The 25670-nt window shown below is 40.7% G+C and overlaps 1 protein-coding gene across 3 annotated transcripts in view; it reads left to right on the top strand.

Annotated features, from left to right (window-relative positions):
- Nucleotides 1–25670, top strand: part of Dcaf6 (DDB1 and CUL4 associated factor 6) — a 138194-nt gene that overhangs the window by 21333 nt on the left and 91191 nt on the right. For all 3 annotated transcript variants that reach the window (XM_045145712.1, XM_004658819.3, XM_004658820.3), the window contains exons 2-5: nt 2269–2330; nt 20876–20968; nt 22785–22970; nt 25460–25573. In XM_045145712.1, the coding sequence (XP_045001647.1) occupies nt 2269–2330; nt 20876–20968; nt 22785–22970; nt 25460–25573 (455 nt within the window). The remainder of the gene's footprint in view (nt 1–2268; nt 2331–20875; nt 20969–22784; nt 22971–25459; nt 25574–25670) is intronic.

Raw genomic sequence — 25670 nt, 5'->3', positions numbered from 1 at the left:
TCTTACAGTGATCTCTCTCACAACTGAAAATTGGATTTCAAAAACTAATTATATATTGGGGGTAAAGTTCAATGGTAGAGCTTTTGCCTAGCATGTGAGAGGCTCTAAATTCATCCCTTAGTAATGGAAAAAATATCTTTATGTATGATAAGCCATAAAGATCAATGTAGTTCATACTAACGCTTAATGAATTTTTCTTTTTTATTTCCGAGGTAAGGTCTTACTCTACCTGGCCTCGAACTCATGGCAGTCCTCCTATCTCTGCCTCCCGAGTGCTGGAATTAAAGGTGGGTGCCACCATGCCCGGCTGAAATTTTTTTTTAAATACATATTATTTATTTACTTGAGAGAGAAGCAGATAGAGTGAATATGAGTGCACCAGGGCCTCTTGCTATTGTAAACAAACTCCAGACACATGCACCACCATGGACATCTGGCTTTATGTGGGTAATGGAGAATCAAACCCAGGCTCTCAGGCTTTGCAATCAAGTGCCTTTAACCACTGAGCCATCCCTCTAGCTCCTTACTGAAATTAAAAAAAAAAAGTTTTCATTTATTTATTTATTTGGGGTAGGGGGGAGTGAGATTGCCAGCATGGGTGCACATGGGCCTCTTGTCGGTGCACATGAACTCCAGATACCTTCACCACTTTGCACATCTGACTTTGTATGGATACTGGGGAATGGAACCTGGGCCAGAAGCTTTGTAAGCAAGCTCTTTAACTGCAGAGCCATCTCACCAACCCCTGAAGTTTTGTAGATTGCTTTATTCCAATAAATTTTGGAATAATAGACTAACTCCCCCAAGGCGCCACAGTTTATTTCTTGTATGTTTATCCTTTACCTAGTCATCATAGCACTTACAAATAAGGAACTCAAGCAAATTAACTTCAGGAGGACATGTATCTTCACTTGCACAGAAAGAAAATGTAATAACCTTGGCTTTAGTGACAGGGTGCAGAGGATAGTCTAATTTTGATAAAGAGCTCATCAGCCTGATTATTCAGTTAATTATAGCTCTTTGTCAGAAATAAAGCCTCCTTTCATTAAAACTTCCGAATAAACATAATTTCTGGTCTGTCTTTGGTAAAGATGATTCATTTCTTGGAGACATTTCTTTGTTTTTAAAATGTTTTTGTTTTGTTTTGTTTTGTTTTTTGAGGTAGGATTTCGCTCAGCCCAGGCTGACCTGGAATTCACTATGTAGTCTCAGGGTGGCCTCGAACTCTCTGCAGTCCTCCTACCTCTGCCTCCCAAGTGCTGGGATTAAAGGCGTGTGCCACCACACCCGGCTCATTTCTTTTTTTTTAAATAAATATTTTATTTTTTTTATTTGAGGAAGAGAGAATGGATGCTCCAGGGCTTCCAGTCACTGCAGAGTCCAGACACATGCACCATCTTGTGCATCTGGCTTATATGGGTCCTGGGGAACTGAACCTGGGCGTTTGGCTTTGCAGGCAAACACCTTAACTGCTAAGCCATCTCTCCAGCCCCATTTCTCTCACTATCTTTTTTCTTTTTTCCTTTTGGTTTTTCGAGATAGGGTCTCACTGTAGCCCAGGCTAACATAGAATTCACTATGTAGTCTCAGGGTGGCCTTGAACTCATGGTGATCCTCCTATTTCTGCCTTCTGAGTGCTGGGATTAAAGGCGTGTGCCACCACATTGGCTTCTATTTCTCTATTTGAAAGAAGGAACTTAGTCTGTTTTTACAATGTTTTAACTGTTCTCCTCTAGATGAACATTTAGACTTTTATTTCTGCCATATTTTTGTTTAAAAAATGACACATGTTACTATTGCTGTTTGCACCCTATTTGAAATTGGAAGTCTCTCCCCCCCCTCTTTTATTCCATTCCCAGCTTTCTTTTCTTAGTAGTGCTTTCACTAATTGACATGCTGTTTATTATCTTTATCACTGTGGATGGGAAAGGAGATCTCCTGTTTTATTTCCTCACGGCATTCCTAGCTTCTAGAATATTAGTGTAACAATGATTATTAAATATTTGTTGAATATTTACTGTGGTTTAAACACTGTGTCCTTGAATCATTTGCTCCCCATAGTTGTCAAGAGAGACAGGTGTGGTCTTGACGAAACAGAGTTTAGGAGAAGTTTAATTTGTTTTAATAGCATTCAGCGTATAAATGGTGGAGCAGAAATTGAGAGTTTGAATCTACTTTTGTTATGCCAGATTGAAGGCTCTTAACTGCATTGTGATCCTTTTCTCAGCGGTAGATTGCATGATTTATCTAGTTCTTTGTTTTTAACAGGAAGAAGAGAATTTATCCAAAGATTAAAACTTGAAGCAACCTTAAATGTGCATGATGGCTGTGTAAGTAAAGGTTAATTCTCAACTATGAATGGTTTTACTAATGTGTTTCAGCATTTGGTGAAATGCCCCAATTCTCCTAGAGCAGATTATGACTAACTTTGGAATACGGGAGCTGGGTGTGGTGGCACAGGCAGAGGTAGAGAAAATCCAGTGAAGATACTAGTACAGAGTCCTTGCCCATGCAGCAGTTGACGGTCAAGAAGTTAGACTAGTTAGATAAAAAGACAGAAGGTAGCCAGGCATGGTAGCACATGCCTTCGATTCCAGCACTTGGGAGGCAGAAGTAGGAGAATTGCCATGAGTTTGAGGCCACCCTGAGACCCCATAGTGAATTCCAGGTCAGTCTGGACTAGAGTGAGATCCACCTGGGGCCGGCGGCAGGGAGGGTACTAGACAGGACAGGACGACAAGAGACAGGGAGTGAATGGGACAGGAGAAAGCCAAGAGAATGTGGCATTAGCAAATTAAAAAAAAAAAATTCAGAAATGAGGATATATGCAAATGATAAAGTTTCTAGGAAGTCACCACAGGTTTTGGAGATATGGTCATAGTGACCTTCATAAGTCTCAGTAGAATGAATGATAAGAAAGCCTTTTGAGGAGAAAACTAACCTGCCCTTCAAATTACTCTTATATATACACTTTTCTAAATTAAATTATGTTTTAAAGATTTATTTTTATTTATTTATTTATTAGAGACACAGGTGGGGGAAGAGATAGAGAATGAGAATGGGCATGCCAGGGCCTCTAACCACTGTAAACAAACTCGACACATATGCCACCATGTGCTTATGTGAGAACTGGAGAATCGAACCTGGTTCCTTAGGCTTTGCAGGCATGCACCTTAACTGCTAAGCCATCTTTTCAGCCCCTTTAGTTGCTTTTAATCCCAGCACTTGGGAGACCCATATTACATTCTTTTTTTAAAATTTTTTATTTATTTATTTGACAGTGACAGAGAGAGAATGGGCGCGCCAGAGCCTCCAGGCCCTACAAATGAACTCCAGATGCATGCTCCCCCTTGTGCATCTGGCTAACGTGGGTCCTGGGGACTCGAGCCTCAAACCAGGGTCCTTAGGCTTCACAGGCAAGCGCTTAACTGCTAAGCCATCTCTCCAGCCCCATATTACATTCTTATAAATTGTATAACCTTAAAAGCAATGTTTTTTTTTTTCCTTCTACCTCTGCCTTCCAAGGGCTGAGATTAAAGGCATGTGCCACCACGACTGGCTTCAAAAGCAATGGTTATTTTAAAAAATATATTTTATTTATTATTTATTTCTAAATAGAGAGAGAGAATGAAAATGAATGGTTGTGTCAGGTCCTCTTGCCCTTTCAAACAAATCCAGATACATGTGCTCCTTTGTGCATCTGGCTTTTATATGCCTACTGGGGAATTGAACCCAGGCTGTCAGACTTTGCAAACAAGCACCTTTAACTTCTGAATGATCTCTACAGCCCTCAATTTCTTTTTACTTTTTTGAAGGCCTTGCCATAGTCCAGACTGACCTGGAATTCACTATGTACTCTCAGGGTGGCCTTGAACTCATAGCAGTCCTCCTACCTCGTCCTCCCAAGTACTGGGATTAAAGGCATGAGCTACCATGCGTGGTTTATAGCCCTCAATTTCTTATGTAATCAAAATATCATTATATGACTTACAAGATGGACAGTATAATTTTGGTATCCTATGGGTAATAAAATTTTCCCTACTATTAAAAAATTTTTTATTAACAACTTTCATGATTGTAAACAATCATGAAATGGTAATGCCCTTCCTCCCCTGATGTTCCCCTTTGAAACTCCAATCTCTATAATATCCCCTCCCCCTCTCAATCAGTCTCTTTTATTTTGATGTCATGATTTTTTCCTCCTATTATGATGGTCTTGTGTAGGTAGTGTCAGGCACTGTGAGGTCATGGATATCCAGGCCATTTTGTGTCTGGGGGGAAGCACGTTATAAGGAATCCTACCCTTCCTTTGGCTCTTACATTCTTTTCACCACCTCTTTTGCAGTAGACCCTGAGCCTTGGAAGGTATGATAGAGATATTGCAGTGCTGAGCACTCCTGTCACTTCTTTCCAGCACCATGATGCCTTCTGAGTCATCCCAAGGTCACTACCATCTGAAAAGAGAAGGTTCTCTACCAAAAGTGAGAGTAGCATTAATATATGGGTATGAACATTAAGAGAAGTGCTTACTAGGCAGTTTGATAAGCATAGTATATACATTTAGTCAGACAGCAGTAGACGTTACACCCCTAGGGCTCATGACTACCCCTGTTTTAAGTTTTCAGTATCAGGGATGTATTCCTTCTCATAGAGTAGGCCTCCAGTCCAATTAGAGGACAGTTGGTTTCCACCATGACAGACATGCCACTAGTACAGCTGTTGGCTCATTTAGCCAGACTGGCAAAATTTAAGACTTGCAGTGTCACTGTTGAGTATCTTCACTGGTGATTTCTCTCTCTGCCATTGAACCACGTGTGGAATGGCTTCTTCCAGTTTTCTGTTGGCTGGTCTACATGGAGGAGGCTGTCAGCTTAGTTCCAGCAGGATTTCTCAGTGGCCTTGCAGCCCAAGTATGTGGAGGCTTCAGCAATAGGGTCTTAGCATCTATTCCCAGTGGGAAACCAAGGGCATCAGCAATGGCCTATAATGTTTTAGGGTCATCAGGGGACCTCCCTGGCCAACAACTCACTGGAAGGTATCCCATTACTGGCACTGAAAATTTTCTAGCAACAATCTATAGCTCCTGAGTGTTCTATTGTCCAAAAAAGTAGGTTTCCATAGGATTTATTTATATCCTTAGATTTTGATTAGTCCTACCTCCACCTTTCCTTTACTCAGTCTCATCCCCTGACCTCACTTGGGCCTTTTCAACCCCATTAATCTATTCTTCTACTTACCTATATACAATACCATCCTAGGTAATGTCTTACTCTAGCCAAGGCTGACCTGGAACTCAAAGCAGTCTTCCTGATTGCTGGGATTAAAGGCATGTACTACCATGCCCAGCTTGTTTTATATTTTTATGGAGTTATAATAGAGTTTAGTGTATATTTTAAAACTTAATCTAAACATTTTGGAAAAATAATACAAGCATATAATCCAATGGACTATGACAATAAGTTGTAAACTTGCCTTGCCCTCTTTTCTTCCTTTTTTTATTTTGAATTTTCCAAAGGAATTTCTTGTAGTCACTTTTGAAGTTTAGATCGTTAAATTTTTTTTAAAAATACCTCTGTAATATTCTTACACTATTCTTTTTTTTTGTTTCTGAATGGTTGATTTTAATATGGCTGATGCATTCATGGTAAAATTTTGATGGCAACCATATTTACTGTGAAATCATTTTGCATTTATTTTATAGTTAACATAATGAGAATGGTCATTTTTTGAAGCAACTAAAAAGGTTCAATTCAATCGAGCCTACATATAAAATATCAAGTGGCCCCTTTCTACTCAAATCACTTCAGAAGAAATTCTTCTCAAATGAATTCACTACACTACCCCCTTTCATGAATTCCCAATTTTAGACATTGTCTATTGATTTTCTACTTTGATAAAGAGGTTTTTTTTATTAGTATATATTCATTGTACAAAATGACGGGTTTCGTTAGAATATTATCATGCATCTGTATTATGTACTTTGATCTTATCCTTTCCTAATCTCCTGTCCCCTTCCCACTTGTCTCCTTCCTTTTCGCAAATAGTCCCATCTGAGCTTTCAAGTCTTATTATTTGTTATTATAGCTATCGTCATTATTATTTTAAGCCTAGATTCTATGTGAACAAACTTGCAATATTTGACTTTCTGGGTCTGGCCCATTTTGCCTAATGTTCCTTTGATTTTCCTGGAAGTGACATAATTGTTTATATTTACTACGTTTGCATTATCCTTTATCTCTTGATGTTCTTCTAGCCTGTTTCCATGGCTTTGTGAAAAGTATTGGCAATAAACACATGTATAGATAGTAGATAAAAATTTAACCAATTTATTACAGCACCTAATTTCTTTTTAAAAAATACTACTTTGGGCCGGAGAGATGGCTTAGCAATTAAGGCGCTTTCCTGTGAAGCCTAAGGACTCACATTTGACTCTCCAGGTCCCATGTAAGCCAGACACATGTGATGGAAGCATGCAAGATCACATATGTGCACAAGATGGTGCATGCATCTGGAGTTCATTTGCAGTGGCTAGAGGTCCTTGCATGCCAATTCTCTCTTTTTGATAAAAAAAAAAAGTATTGTTTTGTGTGTCTGTTGGCATGTATGTGTGCTCGTGTCATGGTACACGTGTGGAGGCCAGAGGACAACCGTGAGGTGTTCATCCTCCCCTTCTACCTTTCTTTGAGACAAGGACTCTCTTGTTTTTGTTGCTGGGAATACTAGACTAGCTGGTCCTGTGAGCTTTGGTGTTTTCTGGCTTGCCTCCCATTGCTTAGGTGTGTTGGCATTAAGACTTGTGTCCACTTTGTGTCTGGCTTTATGTGTGTTCTGGGAAGTTGAACACTAGTCCTAAGCTTGTGAAACAAGCATCCTTATCCATTGAAAAACCTCCCTAGCCTCACAACTTCTGCTTCTGCTATTCAGGATTATTGTTAATGCTCTCAGTCATTGAATCCCCTCATTCCGCAAGGTGATTAAATGCTTTTACCCTGACTTGTACCTTCCTATCTCTTTCGCCCTTTGCAGTTGTACTTACTGTTATATCAGTGCTGATTATATTTCTTCTTTGAGTTATAGCTGTCTTCTGTAATTTATATTCTAACAGTGAAAATTCAATAAACCATGTTAGTCTTACATGTTTGTTTTCTTTAGCCAGCCAGCCCTCCCTCTCTCCCTTCCTTCCTGTCTTGTCTTCTTTCTCTCTTTTTTTAATTTGTACAATGGCACACCTGTGCACGCATCTTAGCAAGATAGAGTTAAAGTGAAAGAGAATGGGTGCACCTTCTGCCACAGCATACTGAATCCTGACATGTGCTCTACTTTGTGTGCCTGGCTCTATGTGGATACTGGGAAATTGAACCCAGGCTAGCTGACTTTGCAAGAAAGTGCCTTTAACCATTGAGCCATCTACCAGTCCTTTCTCTCTCTCTACCTTTTTCCTTTCTTTTTTAAAAATTTTATTTATCTATTTGAGAGAGAGAAAGAGAAAGAGGCAGGTAGAGAGAGAATGGGCACTCCAGGGCCTCCAGCCCCTGCGGAACAAACTCCAGATGCATGTACCACCTTTTCCATCTGACTTTACTTGGGTCCTGGGGAATCAAACCTGGATTCCTTGGTTTTGTCAGGCAGGTGCTTTATCTGTTAAGCTATCTCCCCACCCCTCTTTAATTCTTTCTTTCTTTCTTTCTTTTTTTTTTTTTTTCAAGGTAGGATTTCACTCTAGCCCAGACTGACCTGGAATTCACTCTGTATTCTCAGGGTGGCCTTGAACTCATGGTGATCCTCCTACCTCTGCCTTCTGAGTGCTGGGATTAAAGGTGTGCACCACCACGCCTGGCTCATTCATTCTTTCTTAATCTCTTTCCTTCCTTTCTTCTCTCCTTCCTCTCTCCCTCTCTCCTTCCTAATAACTACTGTCACCTCTTCTATGGCCCATGGATCCCTTGCCCTCCATGACTATTATTTTATATATTAATTTTTTATATTGTATTAATTATAATAGGTTCTTCTCTTTTATCCCTTTGCCTCAGCTTCTGTTACCCTGGAGACCCTCTCAGTAGGGTTATGCTATTCATTGTAGGGTCATGAAGGCCTCAGTCAGTCCCTGTGGGGTAGTGAGGGATTGTACTTCAAGATATTCCTTCCCACTTTGTGGCTTTTACACTCTTTGTATTTGTTCCCTCTTCCACAGTGTTCCCTGAGCCATAGCAAGCCTGTTGGCAGTCTAACTTAGTGTTGAGCTCACTGTAACCTCTGGATTTCTGTTTTGATAGGCTTTGATTGGTCACTGTGTTTGTCACCATCAACCTGGGGCTGGTTATCAGACTAGCAGTAAGAGCAGTGTTCATTTTGTCACTTCCCCTGTAATTTCTCCTGGGCTGTGGCAGGTGTGGTAGAGGTGGCACATCTCATGGTGGGCAGTCTGCTATCTTTTTGTCTCATTGATAGATCTTTGTTCTCTTCCATTTTCTATGACATCTGTAGAATGAAGCAGATTCTCCAAACAAGAATGAAAGCAGCTTGAGTTAAAAGGGCGTATGCAAATTTGAGAGATTCTGTGTGTGCGTGCGCGTGTGCCCACAAGCCAGCCAGCCCACTCTTCTTTTTCAGAGAGCAGTGGGGGGGGGGGTTCTCTGTAGAGTCTGTAAGTTTCCAGACAATGGGATTCTTACTTGGTTTCCAGTATCAGATATGAGTTCTCTCTCACTGAGCAGGCCTCTTGTTCAATCTATGACTATTTACCACACTGATTAAAATCTGCTTGGCAAGTAGCAAATGAGACCTTGATAGAATTCCCAGAAAATTCATTATCATCAAATCAGCCAGTAGCTGTGCTAGCATACGGTGGGTTATTAAATAAGATTGTCACCTCCCCTTTCATCTTGGCCAGTTTCCCTGTCTGTACAAATGAATCGTGATCTGTTCAGCTTCTTGTAGGTCTTACTAATTCTAGTCTCTTGAAGTAATAAAGCCACAGATTCATTTGCAATATTCTCACCCAGGCCTTGCATAGAGATGGTGGTGGTGTCTGAATTGAATTACCCTCCTTGGAATCAATTATGTGTCCTTGATCTGAAGGGCCACCAAATTCACTGAAGCCTCCACGGCCATTTTCACTCATGCTGCTTCTGCCTCCACAGCCATTTCCACAACCTCTGGGTTTGTAGCCATCGCTGCTGCAGTTATAACCATCTCCACTGCCCTGTCACGACCCCCACCATCCTGCTGGCCTCCCCCATAGCCACCACCACTGCTGCCACTCTAGTCTTGATTGCCAGAACCTCCACTGCCACCACTCATGGAGGACTGATCTTAGCCATAACTGCCTGTACTACATCCACTGCTGCTGTTAGTGGTTCTGCTGGCCTTGGCTCTGTGGGGGATTATAGGAGCTTTGCACCCGGCCAAAGTCCCCCTCTAGGGCTGCCCACAGTTGCTGCTCTTAGAATTGCCTCTGTAACTTCCCAAGGACCTGCTAGGTGTTGGCTGCTGGCCACTGCTAGGGTATGAGGATGGCTGCCTGTAAGACTAGGAACTCTAGCTACTGCTATATTCACCAGTGGAACCATGTCCCTGGAGAGCTGGCTGAGTAATGTAATGTGTGTTCTGAGTCTGTCCATAAGAAGAACCCTAACTTCTCTGATCATACCTCTTTTTCTTTTTTCCTTTTTTTTTTTTTTTTTTTTTTTTTTGAGGTAAGATCTCAGTGTAGTCCAGGCTGACCTGGAATTCACTATATAGTCTCAGGATGGCCTCAAACTCATGGTTTTTCTCCTACCTCTGCCTCCTGGGTGCTGAGATTAAAAGCATGTGCCACAATACCTGATTTCTGATCATATCTTGAACTGTCTGCTGACATAACCACCATAACTGTGCTGTTCATAGATTGCTCTGCTGGGAGTAGCCTTACCGAGACTGCGTGGGATAGGCCCCATAGCTTTGGATTGCTTTTGGGTATTGGTTTGAAGCCATGTCTGAGCACTGTGCATAGGCAACATGATTCCAAAAGGAGTCAGCTCTGAAGTCTCCAGGAGTAAGAGGTTAACTTTTTTAAAAACAAAATTTTCTAGTTGTTGTGACATTCTTACTATTAGTATTGTTAATGTTAACCTATCTGTGGACTTGCTTTCCATGGTTTTATTTTTTTTTTATAACTGACTGAATTTTGAAAATATTTAAGTGAGAAATTCCAGTAATAATTCGTAAGTGTTGAAGTGTGTGCCATTCTGCTGCATACCCATTTCTTCTTTTTGACTATCTCTCTGCTTGCAAAAAAAAAAGAAAAAAAATTAGGAAAAATTTTCAATCTTTATTTTAGAGAAAATGTGTGTGTGAGAGAGACAGATTGAGAATTGGCGGCCAGGGCCTCAGCCACTGAAGTCGAACTCCAGCCACTTGACCCACCTAGTGGGCATGTGCGATCTTCCACTTGCTTTACCTTTGTGCGTCTGGCTTACGTGGGATCTGGAGAGTAGAACATGGCTACTTAAGCTTCACAGACAAGTGCCTTAAGCGCTAAGCCATCATTTTTAGTTTAATTTAATTAATTAATTTATTTGAGAAAGAAACAGGAAGAGGCAGAGAGAGAGACAGTGGGCATGCCAGGCCTCTAGCCACTGCAAATAAACTCCAGAAGCATGTGCCAACTTGTGCATCTGGCTTACGTGGGTACTGGGGACTTGAACCTGGGTCCTTAGGCTTCACAGGCAAGCACCTTAACCACTGAGCCACCACTCCAGCCTGCAAATACAAAAAAATTTTAATTAAAAAAATTAAAGAGCAAAAACAGTTTCAGAGACATTCCAATATATTGTCTTTGATCTTTGAGCCATATGGTGGCACTTGCCTTTAATTCCAGCACTCAGGAAGGCAGAGGTAGGATGATTACTGTGAGTTTGAGGCCAGCCTGAGATGAGACTACATAGTGTCTTCCAGGTCAAGTCAGCCTGGATTAGAGTGAGACCCTACCTTGAAAAATAAAAAAATAAAAATTATGAGTGAAAAAAAGAATAAAAAGTGCATGCTGCCAGGAATAGTGGTGCATGCCTTTTTTTCCCAGCACTTGGGAAGCAGAGGAAGGAGGATCCTCCTGAGTTTGAGGCCACCCTGAGACTACATAGTGAATTCCAGGTCAGCCTGAGCTAGAGTGAGACCCTACCTCAACAAAACAAAACAAAACAAAACAACAAAATAAATAAATAAAAGTGCATTTTGCAGGGCCTGTAGAGATGGCTTCTATCTACCTATGTTTATTTCCTCCTTTCACCTTTTTTTTTATTCTCAGGGTGGCCTTGAAGTCACGGCAATTCTCCTACCTCTGCCTCCTGAGTGCTGGGATTAAAGGTGTGTGCCACCATGCTCAGCTTCACTTTATTTTTATTTATTTATTTATTTATTTATTTATTTATTTATTTTCGAGGTAGGGTCTCACTCTGGCTCAAACTGACCTGGAATTCACTATGTACTCTCAGGGTGGCCTCGAACTCTCGGTGATCCTCCTACCTTTGCCTCCCGAGTGCTGGGATTAAAGGCATGCACCACCACACCCGGCTTATTTTTATTTATTTATTTGAGAGAGAAAGAGGCAGATAGAGAATGGGCATGCCAGGGCCTCCGAGCCACTGGAATCGAACTCCAGATGCATGTGCCACCTTGTGCATCTGGCTTACGTGGGCCCTGGGGAATCAAACCTAGGTCCTTTGGCTTTGAACTGTTAAGCCATCTCTCCAGGCCCTCTTTATTTTTTAAAAAAAATATTTTTATTTGTTTATTTGAGAGAGACAGACAGAAAAAGAGTGAATATAGGTGTGCCAGGGCCTTCTGCTAGTGCAAACAAACTCCAGGCACTTGTGCCCCTTTATAAGCATATTTATATACAAAATTATACAATAATACACAATAATTGTGTCTATTAAGAATAAGTATAGGCTGGAGAGATGGCTCAGTGATTAAAGGTGCTTACTTGCAAAGCCTGATAGCCCCGTTCAAATCCTCAGTACCCTCATAAAGCTAGATTCACAAGGTGACACTTGTACCAAGAGGCCCTGCTATATACTGATTCATTTTCTCTCTCTGCTTGAAAATACATAAAGAAAAAGATTAAAAAAATATATATAATCATGAGCAGGGCATGGTGGCACACACCTTTAATCTCAGCACATGGGAGGCAGAGATAGGAGGATTGCCATGAGTTCGAGGCCACCCAGAGACTACATAGTGAATTTCAGGTCAGCCTGGGCTAGAGTGAAACCCTGCCTTGAAAAGCCAAAAAAAAAAAAAAAGAATTCAAGAGGGATGGGAAGATAGCTTAACAGTTAAAGCACCTGCCTGGCAAAACCAAGGAATGAATCCAGGTTTGATTCCCCAGGACCCAAGTAAAGTCAGATGCACAAGTCAGATGCACAAGGTGGTGCATGCATCTGGAGTTTGTTCTGCAGAGGCTGGAGGCCCTGGAGTGCCCATTCTCTCTCTACCTGCCTCTTTCTCTTTCTCTCAAATAAATAAATAAATAATTTTAAAAAGAAAGTGAAAGGAATCAAGAAAGAAAAAAGGTAGACAGAGAGAATATAATTTTAGTTTTGTTTTGTTTTTGAAGGTAGGGTCTTGCTCTAGTCCAGGCTGGCTGACCTGGAATTCACTCTCTAGTCTTAGGGTGGCCTCAAACTCAACGGCAGTCCTCCTACCTCTCCTTCCTGAGTGCTGGGATTAAAGGTGTGTGCCATCATGCCTAGCATAATAAATATTTTTATTTTTAATTATTTTGTTTTATTTGAGGTAGGTTCTCAGTATAACTCAGGCTGACTTGGAACTCTGTAGTCCCAGGCTAGCCTCACACTCACAGTGATCCTCTTACCTCAGCCTCCTGAATACTGAGATTATGCCACCTCACCCTGCCTATTTTACTTACTTTTTAAGAGTAAAAATAGGGCTGGGGAGATGGCTCAGCAGTTAAGACACTTACTTGCCTCCTAAACTTAATGACCCAGATTCCATTCCCTAGTACTACGTAAAGTCCGAGGCACTAAGTGGCGCATCTGGCTGGAATTCATTTGCAGTGGTTGAAGGCCCTGGCAAGGACCCAGTCTCTTTCGTTCTGCCTCTTTCTCTCAAATAAATGAATAAGCTTTAAAAAGCACTAAAGAAAACCACTAGAAAACCTCAAGGGTTTACTTATTTAAAAAAATGAAAGAGCAATGGGTGTGGTGGCACATGCCTTTATCTCAGCACTTTGCGAGATAGGAGGATTGCCTAGGGTTTGAGGCCACCTTGAGACTATGTAGTGACTTTCAGGTCAGCCTGGGCTAGAGCAAGACTCACTCTAAAAAGAAACAAACAAGCAAGCAAGTAAGCAAACCAAAAGAAAGGGAGCAGGTGGGAAAGGGAGGGACAGAGAGAGAACTCAGAAGAATCCACAAAACAAAACTAAATTTTTGCTCATCTCCCCAATTCCTCTATGGCTTCAGCTGGGGTCCTGATAAAGTGCAATGGATCATTTCTTTCCTCAGGTCCTGCTTCCATCTGAAAAAGAGAAGCAGATTCTCCAACAGAGTGAAGTCAGCACAGGTTAAATGGGATAACCATTGTTAGTTTAAAGAGAATTTAATGGGTGTTAGTATCTATAGCCCAAGATTAGAGGGAGCTTAACACTTGAAAGCAAAGTTGTTACCTGGATATGATTCTGACTTGTTCCCAGTTCCAGGTATGGTTTCCTGTCCACTGAGCAGATCTGTTAGCCAGTTCAAGAGCACTTGTGTGAGCACTTGTGTGTGTTTGCTTCTGGGGAGCTTAGACCTTGAGTGGCTCAGATAGATGTTGGCCTCTTTCCCCCAGTAGCTCATGTAGCACCTTCTGGCACTAGATGGGCTGTCTGGGGACTGGCTTGCTTCCAGATTCTAACAAAGTCTGTCCATGTTTGTACCGACAGCATATGGTGTCTTCGGCAGTAGGGTCTTACCATTAACCTCTCTCTGGTGGGTAATCAAGTGCTCTGACAGAAGTCTGTCTTTTGGGAAACCTTGTAGGTGTCTCTGATCAGCAGCTCATTGTGGGTGTCAACCGCATACTGGTACTGGGAGTTACAGGCAAGCACCAAGGGAAAAGAAAGAAGAAAAAGAAAGAAAATATAAAAAAGAAACAGGAGAAAATTAAGGTTAGGTTTTATCTCACCCTTTCCGGGGTCCTTTGATTCAGGTGTTCCCTCTAAGGTCCTGATGAGGGTTCAACTTTTTAGTCTGTCTTTCAGTTTATAATCAGCACAAGGGTGAAGTAAATGGACACAGAGGACACTCAACTCCTACCAAACCAGAGATACAGAGGCTCCTCAGAGTCCTTCACTGAAGCAGACCCAAAACCAACCCAACATAGCTCAGGGAATTTCATGGAAGAGGGGTAGGGAAAGATTGTTAGAACCACAAGTTGGGACATTATGTACTCTGCAGCTTCCCCATAACTAATGGCTACCCCCATGATGTATGACCCATAGTCCCCATGGGTGTAACCGGTATTCCACCACAAGGAGGGTCCCTTTGGACGTGGGGCAGGGATGAGGGTAAGGATGGCACCAACATGTGCTGTTTACATACTGAGCATGTCCATAACTAATAGAATAATAATAATGATAAAAAGCAAGTTATAAGGTAAAAAAGGTAATATATAACAAGTACTAGAGATGGCAATTTAGCTGTTGTTGAGTTTTGGAAAGTTCTGTAATCTCTTCAGCCCTAATCTATAAACTGGGTACACCAATAGCACCTACCTCATAGATCATTAAAAGAAATTTGTGGTTGTTTGAATGAGCTATCCCTCCATAGCCACTTATATTTTATATATTTAGGTTCTAACTGGTGGCAATGTAGAAGATGGAGGGGGCAGGTTTTTTTGATGGTGTAGCTCACTTCCTCGTTGCCATAGTTAGCTCACTTGCTGCTACCTACCAGCTGGTGTGACAATATGTGATATCCAATTTCTGCTCTACCATACTTTCTCCAACATGATTAAATTTGCCCTCAAAATTGTAAGCTTCTGGCTGGAAAAGATGGCTTAACGGTTAAGGAGCTTGCATGCAAAGACAAAGGATCCCAGTTCAATTCCCCAGTACCCGTGTAAGCCAGATGCAGAAGGAAATGCATGTGTCTGGAGGTCGTTTGTAGTGGCTGGAGGCCCGGACACACCCATTCTCTCTCCCTTTCTCTCTACCTCTTTCTGTCTCCGTTTTTAAATATGTGTATTTAAAAAATGGTAAGCTTGAAATAAATCCTTCCCATTAAAAAAATCCTAAATTGGCCGGGCGTGGTGGCGCACGCCTTTAATCCCAGCACTTGGGAGGCAGAGGTAGGAGGATTGCCATGAGTTCAAGGCCACCCTGAGATGACAGAGTTAATTCCAGGTCAGCCTGGACCAGAGTGAGACCCTACCTCGAAAAACCAAAAAAAAAAAAAAAAAAAAAAATCCTAAATTTTTTAAAAAAGCAAAACAAAACTAGATAGGTGTGTGCTTATGCCTGCAATCCAAGATTTTGGAAGGATAAAGCAGGAAGACTGCTACCGGTTCAATGCCACCCAGGGCTACAGAATAAGACCATTCTCAAAAAATAAGAAAACCACACCCAGACAAGGTGGTAAGATATCAAAGTTAATATATAAAAGTCATTTTCCTTTATACCAGCAATCCGGAAGCAGAATTTTAAATTAAAAACACAATACTACTTATATTATCATCTTTTAAAATGAACTACATAGGTACAAAATCAAAGTATATACAAAATTTCTGTAAGAAAAAGTGCAGTGCCGGGCATGGTGGCGCACGCCTTTAATCCCAGCCCTCGGGAGGCAGAGGTAGGAGGATCACCGTGTGTTCGAGGCCACCCTGAGACTCCATAGTAAATTCCAGGTCAGCCTGAGCTAGAGTGAAACCCTACCTCGAAAAAACAAAAAACAAAAGAAAACAAAACAAAAAAATCGTGCAAAACTCTCAAAGTGGCAGGATACTTTCAGTGTCCTCCAGGGGAGGTCTGAAACCCTGCATAGTACTACATCTTACACAGATGTTCAAGTTACAGCAGGTATAAATCCAATACCCTGTGCTTAGAGAGATAGCTTAGCAGTTAAGGCACTTGCCTATGAAGCCTAAGGACCCAGGTTCAATTCCCCAGTACCCTCATAAGCCAGATGCACAAGGTAGTGTGTGAGTCTGGAGTTAGGAGGCAGTGTCTAGAGGCCCTGCCTGGCATGCTCATTCTCTTTTTCTGCCTCTCTCTGTCAAATAAAAACAAACAAACAAAGCATTTTTTAAAATGCAAGGGAGATTGCTTAGCAGTTAAGGTGCTTGCCTGTGAAACCAAAGGTCCCGGGTGTGATTGCACCCATGTAAGTCAGATGCATAAGGTGGCACATGCATCTGATGTTTGACTGCAGTAGCTGGAGGCCCTGGTGCACCAATGTATTCTGTCTCTCTGTCTGTCCCTCTCTCTTTCCCTCTCTCTCTCGTTCTCTCTCTCTCTCTCTCTCTCTCTCTCTCTCTCACACACACACACACACACACACACACACACACACACAATTAAAAAAATAATTACAAAGCAAAATATGCAATTTAAAGTGATAGAGCAAGCATCAGAATCAAATATAACAGGGCTACTGGATATATCAGACCAGTAATTTGAAATAACTATGAGAAAAAAAAATGTTTAGAGATAAACAATAGTACAAGAGGAAATTCGGACAGAAGAACTGTTTAGAGATTAACAGTGGTACAAGAGAAAGGAAGAACTGTTTTGAATGGTTTATTAGATTAGACATAGTTGAGAAAAGAGTCTTATTATTTATTTGAGAGAGTGAGGCAGAGAAAGAATGGGAAAGAATCTTAAGGATGTATCAACAAAAACCTAAATAGGAAGCCAGGTGTGGTGGTACACACCTGTAATCCTAGCATTGGGAGGCAGATGTAGAAGGATCACCATGAATTTGAGGCCAGCCTGGGACCACCTCAGGGAAAAAAAAACCCAGCAACAACTGAAAAAAATGGTTACCAAAAATACAAGGAATGTGACATAAGCACAAAAGGTGTACTTCATCCCTAAGTGGAATATCAGAAAACACAGGACAGACAGAAGAGTTATTTGAAACAATAATGACTGAGAATGACGGAAAAATAACGTCAGGTATCAAACTATAAGTTCAGGAAGCTAAGAGGACACAGAAGTACCAAATACCTTTTTTAAGTGGTGGCGCACACTTTTAATCCCAGCACTTGGGAGGCAGAGGTAGGAGGATCGCTGTGAGTTCGAGACCACCCTGAGACTACATAGTGAGTTCCAGGTCAGCCTGAACTAGAATGAGACCCTACCTTGAAAAACTAAAAACTAAAAATAAAAAATCAAAGATAAAGAAACCTGTGGCATGTTGATTTTTTGGGGATGTGTATGTGTGATTTAAAGGATCAGTAGTTGTGTGCATTCCCAAGATGGAAAACAACCCCAAACTTGGAGTGTATTTGTTTTGTTCAGGCAAAGAGAGTCTGAGGAATAATTTACGGAAATGGGGCAGGTGCTTTTGTGGAGGCCCAGACCAAGCTGCTCATTGTGAAATGAGCGTGGACAGGGTGCAGGTGACAGTCGAGATGCAAGAGTGGCGGTGGCCAAAGGAACAGTAGCACACACTATCACATGGCTCTCCTTAAAAGTCCGTGCTTTAGTGGAAGTCCCCATGCACTTGAGTTAAGAAAGATTGATCATGGTGACACCATCAAAGGATCCAGGGGTCTGTGTCTTAGACAGGAAAACACTGGCGAGGGGACAGGCAGGGCTGGCTAGTCCATCTTCATGTCCAGTGAGCACTGTCATGTCCTTCCTTACAGTATTTGGAAATGATGTACTAGAATACAAAACCTAGTTTTTCTTTAAATTTCAGTTCTGGCATTGGCTACATTTTTAGGAGAATGCAAGATAGATCATGTGAGAGGGCCAGGACTGGAGAGGAGCGGGAGCGTGATGTTTAAACAGCTTGAACGGTTTCTTTTGTTTATTTAAAAACAAAACAAGACAAAAAAACACACTTGCCTATGATCCTGTATCTAGTGAAATGATTACTCCTCCATTACTCTATGATACAATGTTGCGCATGCTTGTGTTGCATTTCTATACAGTAGCTTGAGGTTTATTAACTTATACTGTAGGTGTTATGTGTTCTTATGACAAAAAATTATATCTTCAAATTAAAAAAAAATTTTTCTCCTTTTGGGGTAAAGTTTGCTGTACCAAACAGTGATTGTAACCAATTGATCTGTTTTTGGATGTTGCTATCGTGACATTCAGTTATATATTTTGTTTTTAAGGGAGTGAGTGGGACAAAAGAAAAATAAAACCAGTGTTAGCTTAACCTTAATGTCTGGTGTTTGTCGTGGTGACATTCTATCACAGTGTAGGAGAACATGGCCATGCTCTCTGAATGAGCCTTCGTGCTTTTGTTGTGTTATGCAGTGAACTATTTTTAAGGTCTAATCAGTGGTTATTTTTCCAACTCCGTGTTTTGCTAAGGAATTATTTTGCACACGGACCATTCTTAGATGTTTTCCTCAGTGATGGAATATCATGAATGTGAGTCATTACATAGCTGTTGTACATTGGCAAATAAACTTAAAGCTCTGAAACAAACAAACAACAACAAAAAAAGATAAAGAAAAAACATCTCCAAAGAAACCAGAGGGCATAAACAGTATCTTATCAGAGGAATAAAGCTAAGAATGACTCCTCAGAATTATGCAGCATGCCAGCTGGTAGGAAATTGCTGAAGAAATTACAAAGCAAGAAGAATGGAATGAAATATTTGAAGCGTTGATAGAAAATAAAATACCAATCTAAAATTCTGTACCCTGTGAAACCATCCTTCAAAATTAATGGAGAAAACCTGGGAAGATGGCTCAGCACTTAAAGGTGCCCCCCTTTATTTTTTGGTTTTTCAAGATAGGGTCTCACTCTACCTCAGGCTGACCTGGAATTCAGTGTATAGTCTCAGGGTAGCCTTGAACTCACAGCTATTCTCCTACCTCTGCCTCCCAAGTGCTGTGATTAAAGGCATGCACCACCATGCCTAGCTCTTAAAGGTGCTTTCTTGCCAAGCCTGTTTGTCCGGAGTTGATTCCCTAGCATCCATGTAAAGCTAGATACAAAAGAAGAAATAGTGATGCTCTTAAAAATTCTTGGGCTGGGAAGATGGCTCAGTGGTTAAATGTGTTTGCTAGCAGGGCTTGTTGGCCTGGGTTCATAGCCCTGTATGGTTTTGCACGCCTTTAGTCCCAGCACTTGGGAGGCAGAGGTAGGAGGATCACCATGAGTTCAAGGCCAGCTCAAGACTACATAATGAATTCCAGGACAACCTGGGCTCGAGTGAGACCCTAACTTAAAGCATTTAAAAAAAAGAAAGAAAAAAAAGCATAAGCCAACACATAAGCTAAACGCAAAAAGTGGTACAAGTATCTGGCATTCAAATGCAGCAGCAAGTGGCCCTGGTATATACACACACATACACTTTAATTAATTTTTAAAAGTCTCTGGAGAGATGGCTTAGTGGTTATAAGGCACTTGCCTGCTAAACCTAAGAACCCAGGTTCAACTTCCCAGAACCCACATGAACCAGACACACAAGGTGACATAAGCGCACAAGGTGGTACACATGTCTGGCGTTTGATTGCAGTGACTAGAGGCCCTGGTGCTCCAATTCTCTCTTGTGTGTGCTTTCCCGCTCTCTCCAGCCTGCAATTTTTTTCTTAATGGTGTCTGTACTTGAAATGCCAGGCAAAACTGTTAACAAATATATCTCAAGTGATGTGGCAATAAGTGATACAGTTCTGTTTTTAGGTCTGTATTTTTTTAAAATTATTTCTTGATCATCTCTATCAATCAATCTATATATCATCCACAAGAGAAAGAGAGAGAGAGAAAGAGAGAAAAGAGATTAGAAAATATGTATGGGCATGTCAGGGGCTTCCTGCTACTGTAGACATGCACCACCTTGTGTGTCTGGCTTTACTTTTACTTGGAAACTGGGGAATTGAACCAAGGTAGGCAGGATTTGCATGCAAGTGCCTTTAACCTTTGAGTCTTCTCCCCAGTCCTAGGTCAGTTTTTTTTTTTTTTTTTTTTTACTGTGCCTGTGCTTCCGACCTGTGGATTGATTCTCAGTCCCTTTCCACCTCCTTTGAGCGGGGCAGGATAGAGCAGGCTGGAGTTTTCCTTCTGTGTGGAAGGCTTGAACTAGCTGGAGGTTGGTTAAATTCTGTTCTAAATCAGTTGTTTAGACTGATAAATCTTCAGTAGGTTAAGGTATGGCTATATAGCTTCCCTTGAGGACAGACCTTATTAAGAATTGACTATTCTAATGTATTTCAAAATGGTTCCTTGCAGGAAGGACAAGGTTAAACTCATGGAAATGTGTCTCCCATGACTGGGTCATACTTGTTCTCTCTGCACCTATAGTGATTATGAATTGTAATTCAGGTTTTCCTATGCAGGTAATGTTTCTTGCAAAGGCTGGCACCCCCTGCTCCTGTAAGCCAGGGCTGTCTGTTACTCACCTCTCCATGTCTTCAGCCACAGTGGCCACATTCTGTCCTGTCCTTGCTTCTTTGTAGAATCCAGGACCAGTTGTTTTTGCAGTCTCTTAAGCCTTTTACTTATTGTCAGGATGAAATAGTGATATTTAAGCTTCTTACTTACGTGGGGAACTAAGAACTGAAGTCCATTTTTTTAGTATGTAAATTCCCAAATGCTTTCCATTACTTATATCAGTTTTGTCTCACAGGTAAGTAAAAGATGGCATGCTTCTTTTTATGTCCAGTTTGCTGATATTCCTGTTTTTGCTTTTTTTTTTTTGTTTTTTAGGTTAATACAATCTGTTGGAATGACACTGGAGAATATATTTTATCTGGCTCAGATGACACCAAGTTAGTAATTAGTAATCCTTACAGCAGAAAGGTAAAGTGGATAAAATCTCTATAATTTAATGAGAAAAAAATCAAGAAGCTAGAAACAAGAAAATTGTAACTAATCATGGGTAGACATTTATATTAGAATATACTCTAATAAAGTTAATTGTATAATTTAGGAGTTGTTAGATATAGGTCCCTTAGCTTCCCTAGGGATATGTATGGTTTAACAAAATATTTTATTTATTTATTTGTGTATGTATGTATGTGTGGGGGGGGGGCGGGGAGAGAATGGGTGTGTCAGGGCCTCCAACCACTGCAAATGTGCCAACTTGTGCATCTGGCTTATGTGGGTTCTGAGGAATTGAACCTGGGTTCTTAGGCTTTGCAGGCAAGTACTTTTATAGCTGAACTATCTCTCCAGCCTGGGATATGTAGTTTTTTTTTTTTTTTTTTTTAATTTTTATTAACATTTTCCATGATTATAAAATATATCCCATGGTAATTCCCTCCCTCCCCACCCCCACACTTTCCCGTTTGAAATTCCATTCTCAATCATATTACCTCCCCATTACAATCATTGTAATTACATATATACAATATCAACCTATTAAGTATCCTCCTCCCTTCCTTTCTCCACCCTTTATGTCTCCTTTTCAACTTACTGGCCTCTGCTACTAAGTATTTTCATTCTCACACAGAAGCCCAGTCATCTGTAGCTAGGATCCCCATATGAGGGAGAACATGTGGCGCTTGGCTTTCTGGGCCTGGGTTACCTGACTTAGTATAATACTTTCCAGGTCCATCCATTTTTCTGCAAATTTCATAACTTCATTTTTCTTTACCGCTGAGTAGAACTCCATTGTATAAATGTACCACATCTTCATTATCCACTCATCTGTTGAGGGACATCTAGGCTGGTTCCATTTCCCAGCTATTATAAATTGAGCAGCGGATATGTAGTTTTTTAAGTGACCTTTTAAAAAATAATTTATTTATTTGTAAACAGAGATAGAAGAGAGAGATAAAATGGACACAACAGGACCTTCAGCTGCTGCAAATGAATTCCAGACGTATGTGCCATTTTGTGCATCTGGCTGTACATGGTTTCTGAGGAATTGAACCCAGGTTGTTAGGTTTTGCAGGCAGGAGCCTAAATTGCTGAGCCATCCCTCCAGCCTAATATGTATATTTTTAGTCTGCTTTTAAACTCTAAAAAATTTAAGTGCAAGCTGGACTTGGTGGCACACTGAGGTAGGAAGAACAGTGTGTGTTATTGGATAGCCTTGGTTTGATTCTCCAGGACCCATGTAAGCCAGATGCACAAGGGGGCACATGTGTATGAAGTTTATTTGCAGTGGCTAGAGACCCTGGCATACCCATTCTCTCTCTCCCTCTCCCTGCCTCTTTCTCTCTCTCAAATAAAATAAATCAATAAAATTTAGCAGGGGCTAAAGGGAGGCTTAGTGGTTAAGTTACTTGGCCTACAAAGCCAAAGGACCTCAGTTTGATTCCCAAGGACCTATGTAAGCCAGATACACAAGGTGGCACATGAATCTGGAGTTTGTTTGCAGTGGCTGAAGGCCCTGGCACACCCATTCTGTCTGTCTGTCTGTCTCTTAAATAAATAAATAAATAAATAATTTTTTAAAAATTAGAAGGAATATTAAGAGCTTGAGAGATTGTTGTGGTTAGGGTGTTTGCTCCCCATACACTGAGCCAACAGATGTGTACCACCATGCTCAGCATTTTCTTGAGATGAGAACGTTAGTGAGACTTGTTATTGGTTATAATTATATTAAATGTGAATGCTTTGTCCTAGGAAAAAATAAATTGCCATGAATCACTGTTTCTTTATGTTTTAGGTTTTGACAACAATTCGTTCAGGGCATCGTGCAAATATATTCAGTGCAAAGTTTTTACCTTGCACAAATGATAAGCAGATTGTATCCTGTTCTGGAGATGGAGTAATATTTTATACTAATGTTGAGCAGGATGCAGAGACCAACAGACAATGCCAATTTACGTGCCATTATGGAACTACCTATGAGGTACAGTATTGTGATTTTATGTGTGTAAGTTTCTCCGTCCCCCCCCTCCTTAGGGTCTCTCTTAGCTCAGGCTGACCTGGAACTCACTATGTAGTCCCAGACTGGCCTTGAACTCTCAGCAATCCTCTTACATCCTCTCCCTAGTGTTGGAATTAAAGGTATGCACCACCACACTCAGCAAAGTTTTTCTTTTCATATTTTATTTATTTATTTATTTGAGAGAAAGAAGAGAGAGAGAGAATGGGCGTGCCAGGGCCTCCAGTCACTGCAAACAAACTCCAGATGTGTGTGCCCCCTTGTGCATCTGGCTTATGTGGGTCCTGGAGAATTGAACTGGGATCCTTTGGCTTTGCAGGCAAACGCCTTAACTGCTAAGCTATCTCTCCATCCCCTCCCCCCCTTTTTACAAGGTAGGGTCTCATTCTAGTTCAGTCAGCAAAATTTTTATATAAGTATGTGTATACATATTCATGCATGGAAATTATTTGCAGACTATTTGGATTTTAGCAAAGCATTTAAGAAAATTTATTATAATAGACTTTGTGTGTAAAGGTAAAATTAAATGGAAGTATTAGTATTGTAAGATGGATTGGTAATTGCTTGAACAACCATGCTTTAAGCAAGTAGATATCAGCTCTTGTTGTCTTTGCCACTTATTTATTTATTTGTTCATGTGCACACCAGGGGCTCTTACTGTTGCAAATGAACTCTAGATGCATGTGCCACTTTGCATCTGGCTTTACGTGGGTGCTAGGGAATTGACTTGGGCCAGCAGATTTTGCAGGCAAGTACCGTTAGTTAACCACTGAGCAATCTCCCTAGCCTACCTTTACTTACTATTTAAATTGATTTTGAGATTAGCATACAAAGTGTGATGGCTTCTATTATAGCAGACACCAGCCCTTGAAAGCTGGTTTGTTACTGTGTTTTGTGGTTCTTTTTTTTTTTTTTTAAATATTTTTATATATTTATATATTTATTTATTTATTTAAGAGTGACAGACACAGAGAGAAAGACAGATAGAGGGAGAGAGAGAATGGGCGCGCCAGGGCTACCAGCCACTGCAAACGAACTCCAGACACGTGCGCCCCCTTGTGCATCTGGCTGATGTGGGACCTGGGGAACCGAGCCTCGAACCGGGGTCCTTAGGCTTCACAGGCAAGCGCTTAACCGCTAAGCCATCTCTCCAGCCCTGTTTTGTGGTTCTTAATAGGTTTTGTCCACCTAGGTGCTCATTTCTTTGCATAAACTTGTTTCTAGTATCTTTACTTTGGAAAGTTTGTTTTCTGTTGCTAGCAACACAGTGACATAGACAGGGTAAATTATTTTAGAAAAGCTTATTTTGGCTCATAGTTGTAGACCTGCAAAGTTCAGAGAACATGTCTAGGGAATTCACATCTTGTTTGGCAAAGTTGTGAAACAGTGCCAGGTATCACATGGCAAGACAAGACACCTGCATGTGTGTCTGCATTTATGATTCGGAACTCATTCTGTGGTCTGATGTTTTGCCATTTGTCTTTAATAAATGTTCCTTGGGTTGTTCTAATCCCTTACTTAGTTCTCAGAGTTCTAAAAACAGCTGGTTTGGGGCTGGAGACATGCTCAGTGGTTAAAGCACTTTCTTGCAAAGCCTGATGTAGGTTTGATTCTGCAGTACCCACATAAATCCAGATGCATGAGGCCCTGGCATATCCACTCTTTCTGTCTCTATCTGTATGCCTTTTCCCCACTCTCTCTCTCTCTCAAATGAATATATATGTTTTTGGTTTTGGTTTTGGTTTTTCAAGGTAGGGTCTCACTCTGGCCCAGGCTGACCTGGGATTCACTATGTAGTCTCGGGTGGCCTTGAACTCATGGCAGTCCTCCTACCTCTGCCTCCCAAGTGCTGGGATTAAAGGTTGTGTGTCACCAGGCCCAGCTAAATATTTGTTTTAAAAGTTGATTTTGACAATTTTTATAGTACTGTCCATGTTTTTATGGAGGTAGATATTTTTAGGGTCCTTTTTTTGGCTGTTCTAGATAGAAGTGCTACTCTCTCCATCTTCAAGATTTCCATGACATACATTTTAAAACTAATGGAATTATTTACAAACACAGATGTTTTAATTATTTTTAATAGTTAGATGAACACAAGTTTTAGCTTTGTAAAATTAATGAACTACTTAGATGAAAGACTTAAATCATTTGAATTTATATAAATAAACAGGAAATATGTGCTTTTAAGAATTTGGTTTGTAGACTACAGTTAACAAGTGAAAATTAACCTTTTCAGTTCATAAAGTCAAATAACAACATGCTTCATAGTTCACTATTTAAAGTTTTTTGAGTGTGCCTCCTGAATGCTGGGATTATTAAAGGTGTGCGCTGCCATGCCCGGCAGTTTGTTGCTTTTATCTTAATCATTTTATACAATGTAGTGTACCAATGTGCTTCAAAGCCATCTGTGTAATTGTTCAGTAATGTTACTTATACTTTTGTTTCATCTTCAGATCATGACTGTACCAAATGACCCTTACACTTTTCTCTCCTGTGGTGAAGATGGAACTGTCAGGTGGTTTGACACTCGAATCAAGACTAGTTGCACAAAAGAAGATTGCAAAGATGTAAGAGTATAATTTTTGTACAAACTATATAGAATGTTTAGTCATATTTAATCTAGGCAGTTATCTTTTATTTGATAAGAATGTAAGGTAATCTTTA

This window comes from Jaculus jaculus, chromosome 1 (genome assembly GCF_020740685.1).
Source record: "Jaculus jaculus isolate mJacJac1 chromosome 1, mJacJac1.mat.Y.cur, whole genome shotgun sequence".
Lineage (NCBI taxonomy): Eukaryota > Metazoa > Chordata > Mammalia > Rodentia > Dipodidae > Jaculus > Jaculus jaculus.
Note: the sequence above shows the minus strand (reverse complement) of the source record. Positions and strands in the feature narration are given on the sequence as shown.